The 15645-nt window shown below is 38.8% G+C and overlaps 2 protein-coding genes across 4 annotated transcripts; one reads left to right on the top strand and one right to left on the bottom strand.

Annotated features, from left to right (window-relative positions):
- The first annotated feature begins 488 nt into the window (after positions 1-488).
- LOC118648279 (midnolin homolog) lies at positions 489-5971 on the top strand. Of its 2 annotated transcripts, none has more exons than XM_036294610.1 (3): positions 489-1843; positions 2443-2776; positions 3015-5971. In XM_036294610.1, exons 1-3 carry the CDS (start codon positions 704-706, stop codon positions 3281-3283), a joined length of 1743 nt encoding a protein of 580 aa, XP_036150503.1. In that variant the 5' UTR covers positions 489-703; the 3' UTR covers positions 3284-5971. The 2 variants fall into 2 exon arrangements, with proteins under 2 accessions (XP_036150503.1, XP_036150504.1); XM_036294611.1 differs by having other exon boundaries at positions 496-1813.
- Positions 5972-6213: 242 nt separating this feature from the next.
- LOC105832395 (E3 ubiquitin-protein ligase MIB2) lies at positions 6214-15316 on the bottom strand. Of its 2 annotated transcripts, none has more exons than XM_036294608.1 (12): positions 15239-15316; positions 13538-13998; positions 12813-12928; positions 12339-12727; positions 11905-12117; positions 11648-11825; positions 11195-11456; positions 10808-11119; positions 10229-10592; positions 9647-9858; positions 8991-9238; positions 6214-8830 (listed from the first exon to the last, which is right to left on the bottom strand). In XM_036294608.1, exons 1-12 carry the CDS (start codon positions 15272-15274, stop codon positions 8517-8519), a joined length of 3105 nt encoding a protein of 1034 aa, XP_036150501.1. In that variant the 5' UTR covers positions 15275-15316; the 3' UTR covers positions 6214-8516. The 2 variants fall into 2 exon arrangements, with proteins under 2 accessions (XP_036150501.1, XP_036150502.1); XM_036294609.1 differs by having other exon boundaries at positions 13538-13992; positions 15239-15309.
- Positions 15317-15645: the final 329 nt, after the last annotated feature.

The following is a 15645-nucleotide window of genomic DNA, read 5'->3' as shown; positions in this document are numbered from 1 at the left end:
TAAGTGAAGATTAAGCTTATCTTATTATAGTATAAAGCTTATCTCTATAACATAATTTTATATTATAATTTTTGCTTAATTAATTCTTTTTATCGATAAGCAACAACGCAAAATGAGAAATTGTGTCAATATTGGAAAGTTCAATATTCAAAGTTAACGTTACGAATACTAGATAGTGTAATTATCTTTGTTATTATTACGAGTTGGTAAAGATCAAAATCCAAATCTACGTAATAAATAATAAACGCTATTCTTTGGTAAATCTCTTGAAATTATACTTTGTGTTCCTTTTTTTTATCTTACAATACTGTAATAATTTTTACAATACATATACTTTAAATTTAGATAATATCTTTCTCTTTATATATAAATAAAATTGTGTGAAAGATTAATGTTAGCACAATATTATTGTTATAATTTATTAATAATATATATAATTATTTTTGTAATATACAGCTATTTTATAATACCCTTGTCCATATTAATAAATAGGTTAATAAAAATGCGTTATGATAACTAGTACGTTACTGTTGTTGCTCGTATCGTATTGCGTCGTATTTATCTCTAAGAAACGAGCAAGCGGTTCTCTCGATTAATCATACGTCTCTCGATAGCGACGTCAAATACGTATTCGAACCGTTATCATTTCTGAAATAACGATCCTGTTCCATTGTTTCAGGCGCAACGACCGGAGCAGAGCGTAATGCAGGCCTTGGAGAGTCTCAATGATTCACAGGTGAATGACTTCTTGTCCGGCAAGGCGCCGCTTAATCTGACGATGCGACTGGGTGACCACATGATGTTGATCCAACTGCAGCTGTCTACTGTAACCCCAGCATCGCCAACCGCCAGTCAAGCGAGCTCTGCCAGCAGTAGCAGCCATAGTCATCACAGTAGCAATAGCAGCAGCAGCAGCAACAACGTTGTGGGCTTGCCCAATGGTGGCAATACCACGAGCATGTCCAATTTATCTGGTGGTCATTCGTCGTTGCAGGCCAGAAGGTGCCTCACGGCCAGATCACCAGGAAATATCGTCAACAAACCGCAGAATGTCAGCGGGGCACCGGCTAGCAGAACGTCGCATCTAATTAGCAGCCTCGCTAGTGCCCTGCACGCAGCCGCCAGCTACAGTAGCAGCGGCAGTCTACCCACCGCCAATATTACTACCACGAGCAACAGCCCGGTATGCTCCAGCCGAGTCACAACACCCTCCTCTTCGTCTGTCTCGGCGGCGCCAATTAGCCCGGCGCACTCATCGTCGTCGTTCAGCAGTAACTCGGGCCAGTCGCAATCTACGCGTGGCAATTCGCACGGCGTCCCATCTACAAACGGCAGTTCTTCCAGCGCGTGCCAGCCCTGTCCGCTTTATCACCACCATCATCATCACGGCCACCATCACGGCCATCACCACAGCCACCATCATCACCATCATCATCACCATCATCATCACCATTCGAGGAACAAACCCAGTTTGCCCAATCTTTCCACTTCTTCCTCTTCCTCTTCCTTCAGTTCGGGTTCGTCCCCGATTCAGGAGCAATCCACCTTGGATCCGACGTCTTACGATACGACGCTGCCTAGGAAGAAGCTTTGCAGCGGCCATCATCATCACGGCCAGCCGTCATCATCCGTTATCACTGGTGACATGGACGCCACGAGGAGTCAACACGAGGAGTCAAATCCGCAAAGCCCGACATGCACCTCGTCGCTGATGCTGGAGCAGTCGCCGCCCAAGCCCGCTACTCTCGACACCCGGGCGCTCGCCGAAGCGTCTCGGAACCTCACTCAGAAACTAAAGCAGCTCTCCTCTGAGGTACTCACCTCGCGGGTCGACCTCGCAGAGGTATACATTGTTACCGAAGCCAGTTCCCCCTGTGTATCATTATTCGTGATTCATATTCGTGATTAAGGTCCTAAGAGGTGTGCCGTGATCGTATCCGGTCGTAGACGCGAATTGAACTGTTGTCTCTCACAATCTGGTCTTTTTACAAATTGGACTGTCTCAGTGCGACGAAATTCTCTCCTGATATATTTATTCTTTGTGAATAAGAATTCAAAAAGACGAATGGTTCTGCTCATATACTCTCAGGTCCTTAAAATTATCATATTTATGTATTGTGTACTTTGCGTCATTTAAATTATTAATGTTAATGGTTTTCAAATTTTATTGTTTCAAAAAGTAGAGTATATATACATATATAAGAGAAAAATATATAACACTAAAGGAGTTGAAAATGGAAAGATATGGAAACTAATTTTACACTTTGTTTGCTATTAAAAAATAAACAAAAATATATTTTAAAAATAATATCTAAAGTTTTTTTTAAACGCTTTATTAGGAAACTGTTTTATAAGTCATTGTACATACATAAGTACAAAGGTAACTATATAAGGATATAGCATAAATACAACACAGAATCTTACGGATGTTTTTAAATTTAGGAGAACGCGAGACGCAGGCAGGGCGCGATAATAGAGAGTATGCATCATCATGGCAAGGGCGTATATTCCGGTACGTTCAGCGGCACTCTGAACCCAGCCCTCCAGGACAGACACGGACGACCGAAGCGAGATATTAGCACCATCATTCACATCCTGAATGACTTGCTTTGCGCGACACCGGCTGCATCCGCAGGTCACTACAGGCATCATCATCACAGGCATTCGCATACTCGCCAGCAATCCTCAATGTCCACATCTTCCGCAGGCACCACAGCGGCTGCGACGTCTACAACGTCGGTCGGCTGCCATGATTCCACACCAGGCTATTCCAGCGGTGTGCATTTATAATTTTATATCGAATAATTTTTAAAAATAATAAGATCAAGAAAAAATTTCATAACACAACACATAAATAATGCAAGCTACTAAATACACAATATAATTTAATTATGTATTTAATATCTTGTATTTATAACATAAAGCATTATTATTTTTATAAAGTTTATAACTTTATAAGACCTTAAATTTATTAATCTCTATTAATATTAATGCGTCATGTATTTGGAATGCAGAGGAATTGTCAAAGGAGAACGAGGCAACGAAGGGCAAGATGCGTCGGCTGCGCTTAGTCATGGAGCAACGTCGTGCTAAGAGAAAAGCCAGGCGACAAGCGCGAGCGGCGCCATACACCACGCAGTGGGCCGCAATGACTCCCGCCGATCCGAACCACGAGCCGAACACGTCGACTGCGACCTCGAGCACCACCACCACCACTAACAGCGCGGAGCCGCAGAATGAGCCGGAGCTTCAGCCGTGCAGCCCCGAACCGGTCGTAGCTTAAATACCACATCACTAACAGTCAATTCACGGCACAGTAGTATCCTCTATATTCGTATACATAGGGTATGATTGTCGTTTTCGTTTTTACCTATCGCACTGATTTATTCCGAAGGAAGAGAGTATATACAGGGTCGAACGTGTCCTATCACGCAATTACATTCGCTCCGTACAACTCTCCGCGCAACCAAACGCTGCAAAACGTTTTAAACGTTTGATTTGACACCTATTTTTTTGTTGATACCCTAGTATTCAGTCTCAATCATTACCGCGGATCCGCCGAGTTTCTCTCCGTATTATGCAAGTGTCTCGCTTTCTCCAATTTGCGTTACCTTATGCAAATAGACGTAATTCGCGAGGATTCGCTGGCTGATGGATCAGAAGATGAACTCCAATTGATTATCCTTTTCTTTGCAAACGAAATCATTAATTACTATAACATTTTTTTATATCTTCTGTTTTTATTTTTCTCTTTGGCTGTTTCGATCTTTAATCTTAGAAGATTAAAGATTTTTTTCTTTCTATTAAAAAAAAATTGTTTTAGATTAAAATGCTTTTTGCAATATAACATGCATTGCGTAGCGTCGCGCATTAATATTTGTCGTCCTATAAAAGAAAAAAATCACTTGCAATTCACCTTCAGCCACGAACGCATCATTTCAACTCAATCGCGCGTTTGCTTATTACTATCATCAATGTACAATGTGACAACGTATCGTGATTATCACATGATCACGTTTCCCGTGACGCAAACGACATATAAAGCCGTAGGTATCGGGGCATTTGGGCGTCTATTAAAAAAAAAAATAATTGTGCGTGGCGTTACGGCTATATATTAGGCAATATATAGTGTTACCGCTATAATAAAAATGTATATTACACATATATTATATATACATATACGTCATTATGTGTATTTAGTATAATGAAGTATTGGGTATCTTAGTTATAGTTTCCGAACGTTAATAAAATGGTGATCTCGCAGTGTTTGGCCGGACTCAGGACTTGATCGTAGTTGACAATAATTACGCTCTGCGAATGAATCAGTGTGACGGTTTTACGTATCTATACATCGACATCGCGCGGGAAGTCGATGAATTGTTTTGAAAGAGATAGATTGAGAATGAATGAAAGAATAGAGAGAGAGAGAGAGAGAGAGAGAGAGAGAGAGAGAGAGAGAGAGAGAGAGAGAGAGTAAAAGAAATAGGTAGAGAGTAAAAGCTCTTATTAAGGCTCCTATTAAGGAATCCTATTAAGGAACTTCCTGCTAGAAGTAAAACTCGCCGATAAACACGCCACACGCGTTCAGAAAATGGGAGAAAGAGAGGCGGAAAACTGCTATAGTTTCGTCTATGTGCATTTACTGCACTCTCTTGACTATTCTCTTGCTATCGGGCACTCGAAGTCTTATACGTAGATGCAAATAGAAATCACGTGCGTTTGTATGGATTGCCAGTGCAAGGAAAATGCGATAGGAGCAAAATATCGCTGCGTTCAGTTGTGCACTCGATGGCGGGACTTTTTGTCGTTTTTGAAGTAAGAAGAAAGAAGAAATGTGCCCACGGTAACATGACGCGCGTGACGAAATCTGCAAATTTTTTCTTCGCGTCCCTCATAGACCGATTAATCTAAAAATTGCAATTTTTTTTGTAAGTAGCAAGTGCACTTTCCAACGTCTTCTTCTTTGAATTAAAATTGCACTGACGCGAATGATGTACGTTGGAGTATTTTCTATTTTTTAGTGATATCATCGATTGCTGGCAATACTTATGTATCGATCCGCGTATTATACACTCGTGTACGATCGTGCGTAGAAAATGTAAAGTAACAATACAAGAATAAGATCTAAACGAGAGTAAAGTGAACAACACAAAGGTGTTGACTATGTTTTTAATGTTACTGTCTGGCTTGGTAGACTGGAAATTGGATGATATTCAAAAACATTGTTTTATTCAATATCTTCCCAGCACTTGTGTTCGTTTTTGGATATATTTGATATTCGATTAATATTTATCGAGTCAATATTCCAAATTCGTTCAGTCTACCTTCAGTTCATTAACTTAATCGCGTTTAACTTTACCAAAAGAAAATATAGCAAAAGAAAATTGAAAAGGACACATGGAGAATGAAAGATTATTTTTTACGTATGTAGTTTATAGAGCGATCTAAGAATAGAAGAAACCATGTGTCCAAGTGAGGCGTAAAGTGGTTCAAGTTGAAAATAGTTGAGTTGGAAATAGCGTGTTTATATCAGTTCTTGTAGGGCATATGACACATTATGAAATATGCTTTCTTAATCTGATAAATCATATCTCAACACTTGGTTACCCTTCGCCTCACAGGATCATATTACACATTAAAAAGAATTCAGATCCATACGTACGAGGAAGGCGTATAAGACGGTTCTTGTAGGATGAAAAATTGCGTGATCGTATTGCATGGCGTGCTACGGCCCTACGATTTAAGTTTAAGTTAATTAGGTACTACCAGATAATACAGTGTCACATATTACTAATAGAATACATTGCGTTTAGGTTTACTTTAGGAAGAAGAAAATATTATTACCATTATTACATTATTATATATCATTAGTATACCGCTATTACAATTTTTGCAAAACTGGCTCAATATTGTAATATACGACTATCGGAACCTTTATCGAGTACCAAAATAAATAAGATTGCTTGCTAAACTAAGGACAAATTTATTTTACGATTCTCTTTTGTGTGCATGAGGTATCTAGTGTTTTATATGCGTTTGTTGATTTGTTATTATACATTTATTGTACACACTCCTTGTGTCTTATTAGTCTCTAAATCGTTTCATCATTTTTATTCAATGAACAATACGATAAATAAACAATAAAAGAGGAAACTCTTTCGTTATTCGATAAAATTCGATAAAAAGAAAAACGTATATGAAGAGCACATTGAATTAAAGTTCATCTACCGTCAAATTGTTTATTTAAATTACATCTTAAATTACAATTGTAGAAATCTATTGACGCTTAATAATTATGCTGTAGCCTTACTATAATATAACATCTTTTATAATATAACGTCGCAGATATCTAAACGACAATACAGCTATTAATATAAAAAAAAAAGAAAAAAAAACAGAAGAAAAGAAGAAAGCTAATATCTTTTTCATGACAAAATCAGATTGGCACTATCGCAAATTGTACGTTTCTCGTTGTGAACGTAAAATTCACGATGTGTTACCCTGAAAGGACTGCTCTCGCCCCAGTGCACAATGATCCATAAAAATCACTTTCAGCTTCTTCAAACCACCAATGTAGAAGTTACGTTAAAGCCGACTGATTAAAAATCGATTGATTACGCATTTTTCGCCGCGGGATACATCTTACGACTTACTCGTATTAAAGGTTTCTGGGCGCCTCGAATACAAGCTTTTTCGTTGTGTTGAATAGAAAGGCAAGACGTCTAATACTGATGGAAAAAAAGTTCTCCCAAAAATCACATAGTTTCTTTCCCTGGTAATTTGAGGATTCTCAAAAAGCTCGATCTCCTCTTACGTTAATAATAAGCTTGTATCTAGGCAATTGTCGGCTTCTTTATTAAATGCAAACACGTTGCTTTCCTTTTGTTAGAAGGTGCGTTCGTGACGGGAAGCGCGCTTAAAATTAATTGGTTCCACTGCTGTCGCATTCGATCACAAATGAATCACTTTATACAAACGAGTACAATTATTCTACCTAGAAAATTTGGCTATAAGACTGGATGTTTCCCTTATTCATTACGCAGAAATTCATCGAATGACGCAAATGCGATGGGAAAAGGGGATACATTTAAATGCCGCATCAGATTCACACAACTTGAAATTAAGTATCAACGGATACTTTTTTTATCCGGAATTGTGCACTTTAGAACGTCGAAAACTTTGCGACGATATTTGATTCGCATTAAATGCCTAATCTTGCAAATAGCAAGTTATAATAGTAAAATCCTAAGTTGTATTATTAACCCTTCAGCTGCTACGCGCCACTAGAATAGTTTTCTTATAAATAATCATTTAAAACGAAGCGCTATTATCCTATTTCAATATTTCTCCTTCGTTATGTGTATACATGTATAATAAAAACCAAATATATAAAAAATCGCAAGATTATCATATCGATTCATTTCGCGGTCGAACTGTGTGTGCTACGATACAGTTCAGTCGTAGAGAGAGCTAAAGGGTTAATAAAATATTTAAAAAATGACCAAAGTTTATAAATCTTAATTAATCAACAAGAGGCTCAGTAAAAATTCATTAAAAAAATTTCATGATAAGTTCAAAATCGAGACGGTTACAAATTAAATTATCTAAATGTGCCCCTTTTCCTTCTACTGCGCATGAAGCAGCAGAAGTTTGCACAATTTAAGTTTTCGAACACGTAAAAACAGTGTTCTTTCCTTTTCCGCAATAATGTGGCGATATGTACGAACGTTTCTATGAGCTTCTATGATTGTTGTCGCATAAGCACGATCGCGTTTCCTACGTTGAGATGAGAAGCTCGTTTTTTCGTGCTCGTTATCCGCGCTCTCTTTAAACATAGATAAAAAATGGACGGGATAAAGCACAGGCAAAAACGCCGATTCATGAGGAAGAAAGCGTACATAGTGTACAATCATACGTCGCGCATATTCGTCAAGACACAAGATACCATCGTAATAATTAATTTTACTAACCGATTATTTAACTACTCGAAAAAAATAACAAAGATAACGTAAGATCGAACCATCTCGTGTCCGAGCTAACGCGATTCTCGTATTACGCGCAAATCTGTCTTACTATGGCACGATTCTAGTGCAATACAACGGAGAGCTTTGTCTCTATTTCGTTCTTTCGTACAAATGATCATGAAAAAGAGTATACATTTTGGCAGTTAAATCTCATCAGCGCATGTTGTCACGACGAATTGCTGAACATTTTCCTACGCGATTGGCAGAATTTTCCATTGGGTAAATTAATGTCCCGAGAGGAACGTGCAATATAATAATAATAATGAATCGGGGAGTGGTCCTCAAACAAGGTCCCACCTCTGGCACTCAGACCGTGTCCATTGTGCCTCAACGTGCAACATAAATAAATTTTTGTGTCTCCCATTCTAAACTAGATAGAATCCATTTGTTTCAAATGGGACACATAAATTGGGCCATTTTATTATTAATCTTTCCTCCCGCGACACGCATACAAATCAATGTACCGGTAAGCGCGCAATGATGAATCATCATCTAATACAAATTGATCTTTTTTGTAATCGTTTTGCGGCACATATGACAGGTCTTTAGCGGAGCGGCGCAGAGCTCGCATGCGCCGTGCCCGCATAGAAAGGCGACGTTACGACGACGTTCCATGCAGATGCTGCACATATTCGCCTCCTCGAGATCCGCGACTCTAGTCTCCAAATAACGTAGACGCTCAAGATCCTTATCCTTCTCTTTCTCCCTGTCGCCGATCTCTTCTTTCCGTTTGCCCTCCAATGATACGTCCTTCGATTTCTCATCCGAATTGGCTATGGAAACTTCGCCTGTCGCCAGTTGACCGTCTAAAAAAATGTTGGAAGGTAGTACAGAACATTTTTGTACGTTTAAAATTTTTTATAGCCATAACTTGTTATACTACAAAATATTAACATATTACTAGTGTAACAAACATTAATGTAGATTCCTTAATACAGATCATTTGCAAAAAATAAAATCGCGTACCTTGAATCGTTTGCGTTTTAACAACGGTATGGCCGCAACGTGCACAACCAATGAGCGTAACACTACTGGTTGGATCAATTCGGTTCTCCTGTTTTGTATCTGCTATGATCCCCGAGCAATCTCGACACTCCGCAGCGTCGCCGGAACCGACTATATTCTTTGTTCCGCGCAATCCTTCCGACTGCGATATGTTGTCTATCCGATACGTAGATGGCTCTACATAATCGGTCGATGAATTGTTTTCTATTCTGAAAGTCGAAAAAAATTGCATTTTTCATACGTCTGTTAATAAATAATAATTCTAAATTGTCAAATTAAGCGAAAATTAGTTTTCAAAGTATAAAATCAATTTAATGTTTATAAGATAATTTCACAATGTCAATGTTTATAAGATAATTTCGTGTGAAAACGAACGAAACAAAATCAATGGATTCCAGATCCGATCCAAACTATCACCTCACTTATATTTTTCAAATTCTCTATTAAAGTTTATGAATTGAATTGAACACTAGGACTGTATATACACCTAAGACCTGTATTAAGCCTAATAAAGGATTACAGTTGTAGGACTGTACTAAGCAGTGGGAACAAGAGGTTAAGCAATAAACCTACATATATATCAAAATGTTTGAAATGATGATATCCCTTCAACTTACTCTAATTGCGTGCTGTGACTTTGGTATTTGTAAGATCGTAAGAGATCGGCGAGCACAGCAGCTTGTGGATTGCCTTCCAGAAGATCCAGCGGTGTCTTATCTTTATTATTTTTGACATGTTCAAGGAGTTTGCAGCTTCTGTCCATGCTTACCAAGAAACAACCTAATGCTAATTCAGTCTTTGCGCCTTGCCTCGCCAGATTCTGCCATATCTGTTCGAAAGATAAATGATCATATTTGTTAGAAAAGACTAAGACTTTTTTTCTTTCTTTTCCTTTCAAAGTTATAATCTTAAAAATTTTTAATTATACTTAAAAAAAGAAAGAAAACAGAAATTAAACTGCAAAGATAAAAAATAATAGAGGTGAATTTTATTAGTTAATTAGTTCTATTTTAATATTTTGACTTTTTTCGTAATGAATGAGCTTGTTCTGTATCATATGTCAAACGATTCCTCTTGAATCTTTCATTTGTTCATTTTTTAAAAAATTTAGCTTTAAATATAACATAAAATTACATATGAGATTTAAAAAATATATAAAAATTTAATTTACGTAAAATGTAAGAACTTAGACAACATACATTGTATATAAGCGGTGAATCCCGACTACTTTCGGGTGTAGGCACGGCAGTCTGTTGATTCGGGCTCTTAGCTATTGCGATGTGTAACACAGAATCGCCATCCTCGTCCGTGCTACCAATGTCCGCATTGTGATGCACCAGCAGCTCGACGAGCGACCAGTGTCCCTGTGAAGTTGCCAAGTGCAACGGCGTTTGCCGTCGATTGTTGCGTAAGTCCACCTTGGCGCGACCGCCGTTCTGCGAGAGAAGAATAGCTGCGACTTCCCTGTGCCCGTTCAATGCCGCCAGGTGCAGCGCTGCAAATCCGTCCTCCTTTTTCACGTCTACCAAATGACGCGCGCGCGAAACCAACCTCTCCGTTGCACTGCGAATTCACAGATTTAAAATAGATTGAATAAAGATGATTTTGAGCACGACTAAGGCTGTGTTTCAAAATTGCTGTTAGTACTGAAAATTTATAGTTTCTGTTACGTACATTATAGATTTTCAGTATTGACAGCAATTTTGAAACACAGCCTAAGTATTACTATGCATACAATCGCTATATGACTATATATTTGATCAAGCCTATATACGTACTGAGCATTGCCTTTGAGAGCGGCGTGATGTAGAATGTTGAAGCCTCGTTTATTTCTCAATGTAAAGTCAACTCTCTCACAGGAGCATAATGCGTCAATCACATCTAGCGCATCCTTCCCGATCGCATCGTGTAACGCCGTGTCACCGTATGAGTCCTGGAGATTGACGTCGCAGTGATAACGCAGCAGCACTTTCACGCATTGCACGTGTTGTTTGTTAACCGCCACGTGCAAAGCGCTACATCTACCATTATTGACGGCATTAATAGACGCACCCCGCGATAACAGTAGATCCATTATTTCCGGCTGATTGCTGTTTAATCAAAAGAGACAACGTTGATGTAATTAACGTCAGATCCGAGGATCTGATAATGATTTCTTAACGTACCCGAATGCCGCATAATGTAAGGGCGTATCCCCATCCTCATCGATTGCGCGTAGAGAAGCACCGGCATCTAGAAGAAGAGTGCAAAGCTCACGTTGACCTTGATGCGCAGCCACTTGCAGACACGTTTTCCTGCCACCACCAGGAGCACATGCGTCTACCCTACCAGGATACTTTTTGAGGAATTCCCGTACTGCATCCACTCCAGCTTCGCCTCTAGCCGCGTCTCTTAACAACTTCTCCACTTCGCTATCGGTACCATCGACTATATCCCGAGAACAAATTAAGATATTGTGTTTTACATGCAGTCAGATAAAATCAATTTTCAAACATAAAAATCACTTTTTAAATCAATTAATTTGATATTTATGTGCTATATTTCTTTCTAATTTTAATATTTAATTTTATAATTAACAAATTCACAAATATAATAAACGTAAATAAAATTAAACGTACCCGAGCGATCCCTACTCCTGTTTGCATTATCATGTGCAATAGCCGTGGCATTTGAGACAGAAGATACCGGAACGACACTCAGAGGATTAAATGTCCATGTTTGACCATGTACGTCTAGCGCCACGCGCAAGTCACCGTCGGAATAGATTTTAATTACCTTCCCGGTTTTTCCCAGAGCCTATGACAAGTAATAAATCCGGTCTACACGTCTGCTAACTGTAGCGAATAAAAAACATGCATACAAATTGCTGACTAACATTTTTCATGACATCTATCCATTCACCATGACCACGTTGATATTGCTTGACAGCGGCCAAATCACTCTTCACGCGGACTACATCGCCTAGAGAGAATGCGTCCTTAGCGGTGACTTTCGTCAGAGCACCCGGATGAAAAGTCCACCTATTGTGGCAGCCTTCATACTGCACGCGAATATCTCCCTTGTCCGTAATCCGGTGTACTGTGCCAATCTAGATTTCAAATTAGAAAATTAAGTTACGTAACACATTTTAGCATTAACTTTAATTAAATATATTAACCATATTGATCTTCCAAAAACATTAACTAGGCTCAACTAAAATTAACTTTTTTTTCTATTTGAAAACAAAACCGAGATCCAAGGAAACTCTAAAGTTAAATTCAAATTCGTGGGAGCAATTTGTAGATAATCATGCTAACTTTTGCGAAATACCTTTCCTATGTAGTCAGCCATGCGCGGATTCCATCCGCCATGACCGTCCTGCATTTCCTTTAACGTATCGACTTCCATTAGCACTTTCACCTTATCACCAACGTTAAACGTTAGAGGGTGTGGACTAGACGTGACGTTGGCGGCACCGCTCTTCGTCGGCGTCGTGCTGTTTCCGTTATCCGGTACGGTCAAAACTGGTTGGCCGAGTAACGGAAGATGCTCCTTGTAATAAGTACCGGCATTCGCCTCCTCCACGTAACACAGATCCACGCATCCTTTAAAGCCTAATCGATACACGTTAGTGCTGCCCGTCGACCACGTGACGGTCGCAACAGATCGACTACTCTCGTTATCCCATCCGCGTATGTCCATGACTCTGCCGGTTTTCCCTGAAATATCCAAACGTGATTAGAGCAATTTATTACATAATTATGTAATTCATTTAATAACTGATTTAAATAAAAGTGTAAGTACCACGTCCGCCATCCTGATTTCCCCACTCCCAATCCGGTCCGCGAATGACTTTTGCTCCTATGAAGATCCCTTTCAGCGGTATCTTCATGCAACCTTCTCTCGGTCCCAAACAAACTCTGCACTCGGTTAGAAACGCAATTACAATTATATTATATGTCAGAATAAGTAATTTGAATTAATTTAATTAAAATACTACAAATAAAAAAGACCATTTTTTGATCGAAGTGGATCTTGGTGCTTAATAATATTTTCACATACAAAGATCAATTATTAAATATATTTCATAATCTAATGCCAAGATGATTGTTGGGCTAAAATACAATTGTAAATTAAAGCTAAAAATAAATAATATCTCAAATCAACTTAATTGTTAAATTTAATAATGATTTATACAAGCAAACTATGAAATTTTATTAATATTAATTAATAAATATTAAAAAACTATGAAAACTTATTGTTAAAGAAAGAACTTGTGATTAAGAATTTTATAATCATAATTATATTAAATTTTAAGATAAAATTTATTTATTATTTCTAATTTTAGTAAGTCCGACAACATATCAGCACGCAATTTATAGAACTGGGAAATATGTTTAATGAATTATATAAAGATATTATTAAGTACAAAATTTCGCTTTGACTAAAAATTGGCATTTGTTATTTTTTGTATTCACACATCAGTCCAAACTATTTATTATAATTTAATTAAAATTACTAGAGCTTACCCTATAGAATTCGCAGTTTGATATCTCTCAAAAGTGTGAGTCAACTCGTGTACGTCGGCCATGTAACACTGCGTGCAGAGATCATAGTCAAAGCACACTGTGCACTTCCACCTAATGCCGATTATTCCGTGCCTCTTGCAACCGTCGCAGATAATATTGGAATGCTTGACACCGGCGGCCGCATTATCGAACACCAACAGATCGTAAGCACCCTGATATCCGATTCTATAATTACTCCTTGCGCCGTGATCCCACTGAACGATTACCGTCTTGTCTGGCGTTCGATCAGTAGGATTCGGACTGGAGGTAGAGTTACCCGTGGAGGGAGGTCTACCAATCTCCACGATGGTCCCGGCGTGACCTTCGCCGCCATCCTGATCGTCCCACCTCCAATCCTGGCCACGAACAACTCGCAAACCGACTTCTAGCATCTCCGAATGTATAAAATTTGGCCTCTGTTCCTTTAACAAAAATATTGCACACGTTACATATCGTAACGCCTATGTCGCGTACAGTTCACTTATTTTATAAAAGAAACATAATAAATTAACACATCAATAAGAAAAAGTAGGAAAACACTTATATTTTTTTAGCCCTTTGTTTATAAAATTGTGTAATTTACCTTCTTCAAATTAATTCTTAAGCTATGATCATATGGATGAATTGTGTAATTTACCTTCAAATTAATTCTTAAGCTATGATCATATGGATGAATTGTGTTCAAATGATTTTTGTCAACAAAAACGTCTTGAAATAGCAAAGAATCCCCCCTCCCCTCATCCATTCTTTATCCTTTCCTATCCTAAACAGACTTTATGTTGGGGAAGTCCAAGGCTGTCAATTTTGTTTTGCGAGTAAAGTAACACTGAATCTCTTAAGAAGGGTATATTCCTGCAAAATATTGAAAAAATACTTATTCTATTCCAAGAATCAATTTCCCCTTCTTTCTTAAAAAACTATTCATTTCTGTGTGTCCAAATTATATTTAAAGAACTTGGAGTTTCAACTGTCTGCACTTGACAGACAGTGGAACTAGTTGTATCAAAACTTAAAAGTATATTCATAGATGTTTAGAAATTTTTTTTAACTCAAATAAACAAATGGTCAAACACAAGATACCTGTGACCCATTAAAAAGATACTTTTTTTCATGTGATACCTTAAAGGATACAAAATATTATTTTAAGGATAACAAAAATTTCTCTATAGTACATATTTTGTGAAAAATAAAAGGTAACTTCTCATTGCAAGAATATAGTTAATAATATTAATAATTACTAAAACACCAACTCTTGAGAGACACATATAGAAGGCGCAGAACTGTTTTAAAATCATTACATTATATCACTAATAAAATATTCAGTAAATTTAAAGCAGTTACGTGAAACGATAATATTACACATGTTCCACATACACATACGTGCTTAAATAATCAAAAACTCTCATTATCGGTTCGTACATCGTGTACTGGTGAAAAAAGGTCATTAGCATAAACAATTTTAATTTTTTTTACAATCCCTCCGCTGCGGAAGCGTTTACGCCCCGCGACATCGCCGTGCCACGACTCTCACGCTCGGAATTCCAATCAACGTCCACACTCCGACCGACGAGGTGGAATCGAGATCGGATGGAACTACGTTTCGATCTTTGAAAAGCTTCACTTTCCAGATTCCGGAAGATGAGGGAAAGAGAGAAAATGTACCTGAAGACAACCCCCCGCTTGGTCGTTATGAATCATATGTCGCGGCGGAGCGGCGGCGACGGCGACGACGACGACGACGACGGCCGGCGGCGGCGCGTGGACGGCGCGGCCGACGTTCCGCGAGCACTGGCGTGCTGACGCGCGCTGGGAGCTGGTGGTGACCGGCCGTAAGGGAGAGCCGTCGACATTACGCGGCATCGTCGCCGTGGAAATTACGCGCGCTCCATCGCCGTAAGGAGAGGACGCAACGACTACGACGGCGACGGCGGTGGACGACAATGTCGAGATTCTCACGTCCGCGATGCTGACGGACGATAACCTCATAATCGAGGTCCTCGCGCTGCTGACAACGATGGCGCCTCCTTCGATTCGGGGCACGTCAAACCTGCCGCCGATCCGACGACGCA

This window comes from Monomorium pharaonis, unplaced genomic scaffold (assembly GCF_013373865.1).
Source record: "Monomorium pharaonis isolate MP-MQ-018 unplaced genomic scaffold, ASM1337386v2 scaffold_349, whole genome shotgun sequence".
Taxonomy (NCBI): Eukaryota; Metazoa; Arthropoda; class Insecta; order Hymenoptera; family Formicidae; genus Monomorium; species Monomorium pharaonis.
Note: the sequence above shows the minus strand (reverse complement) of the source record. Positions and strands in the feature narration are given on the sequence as shown.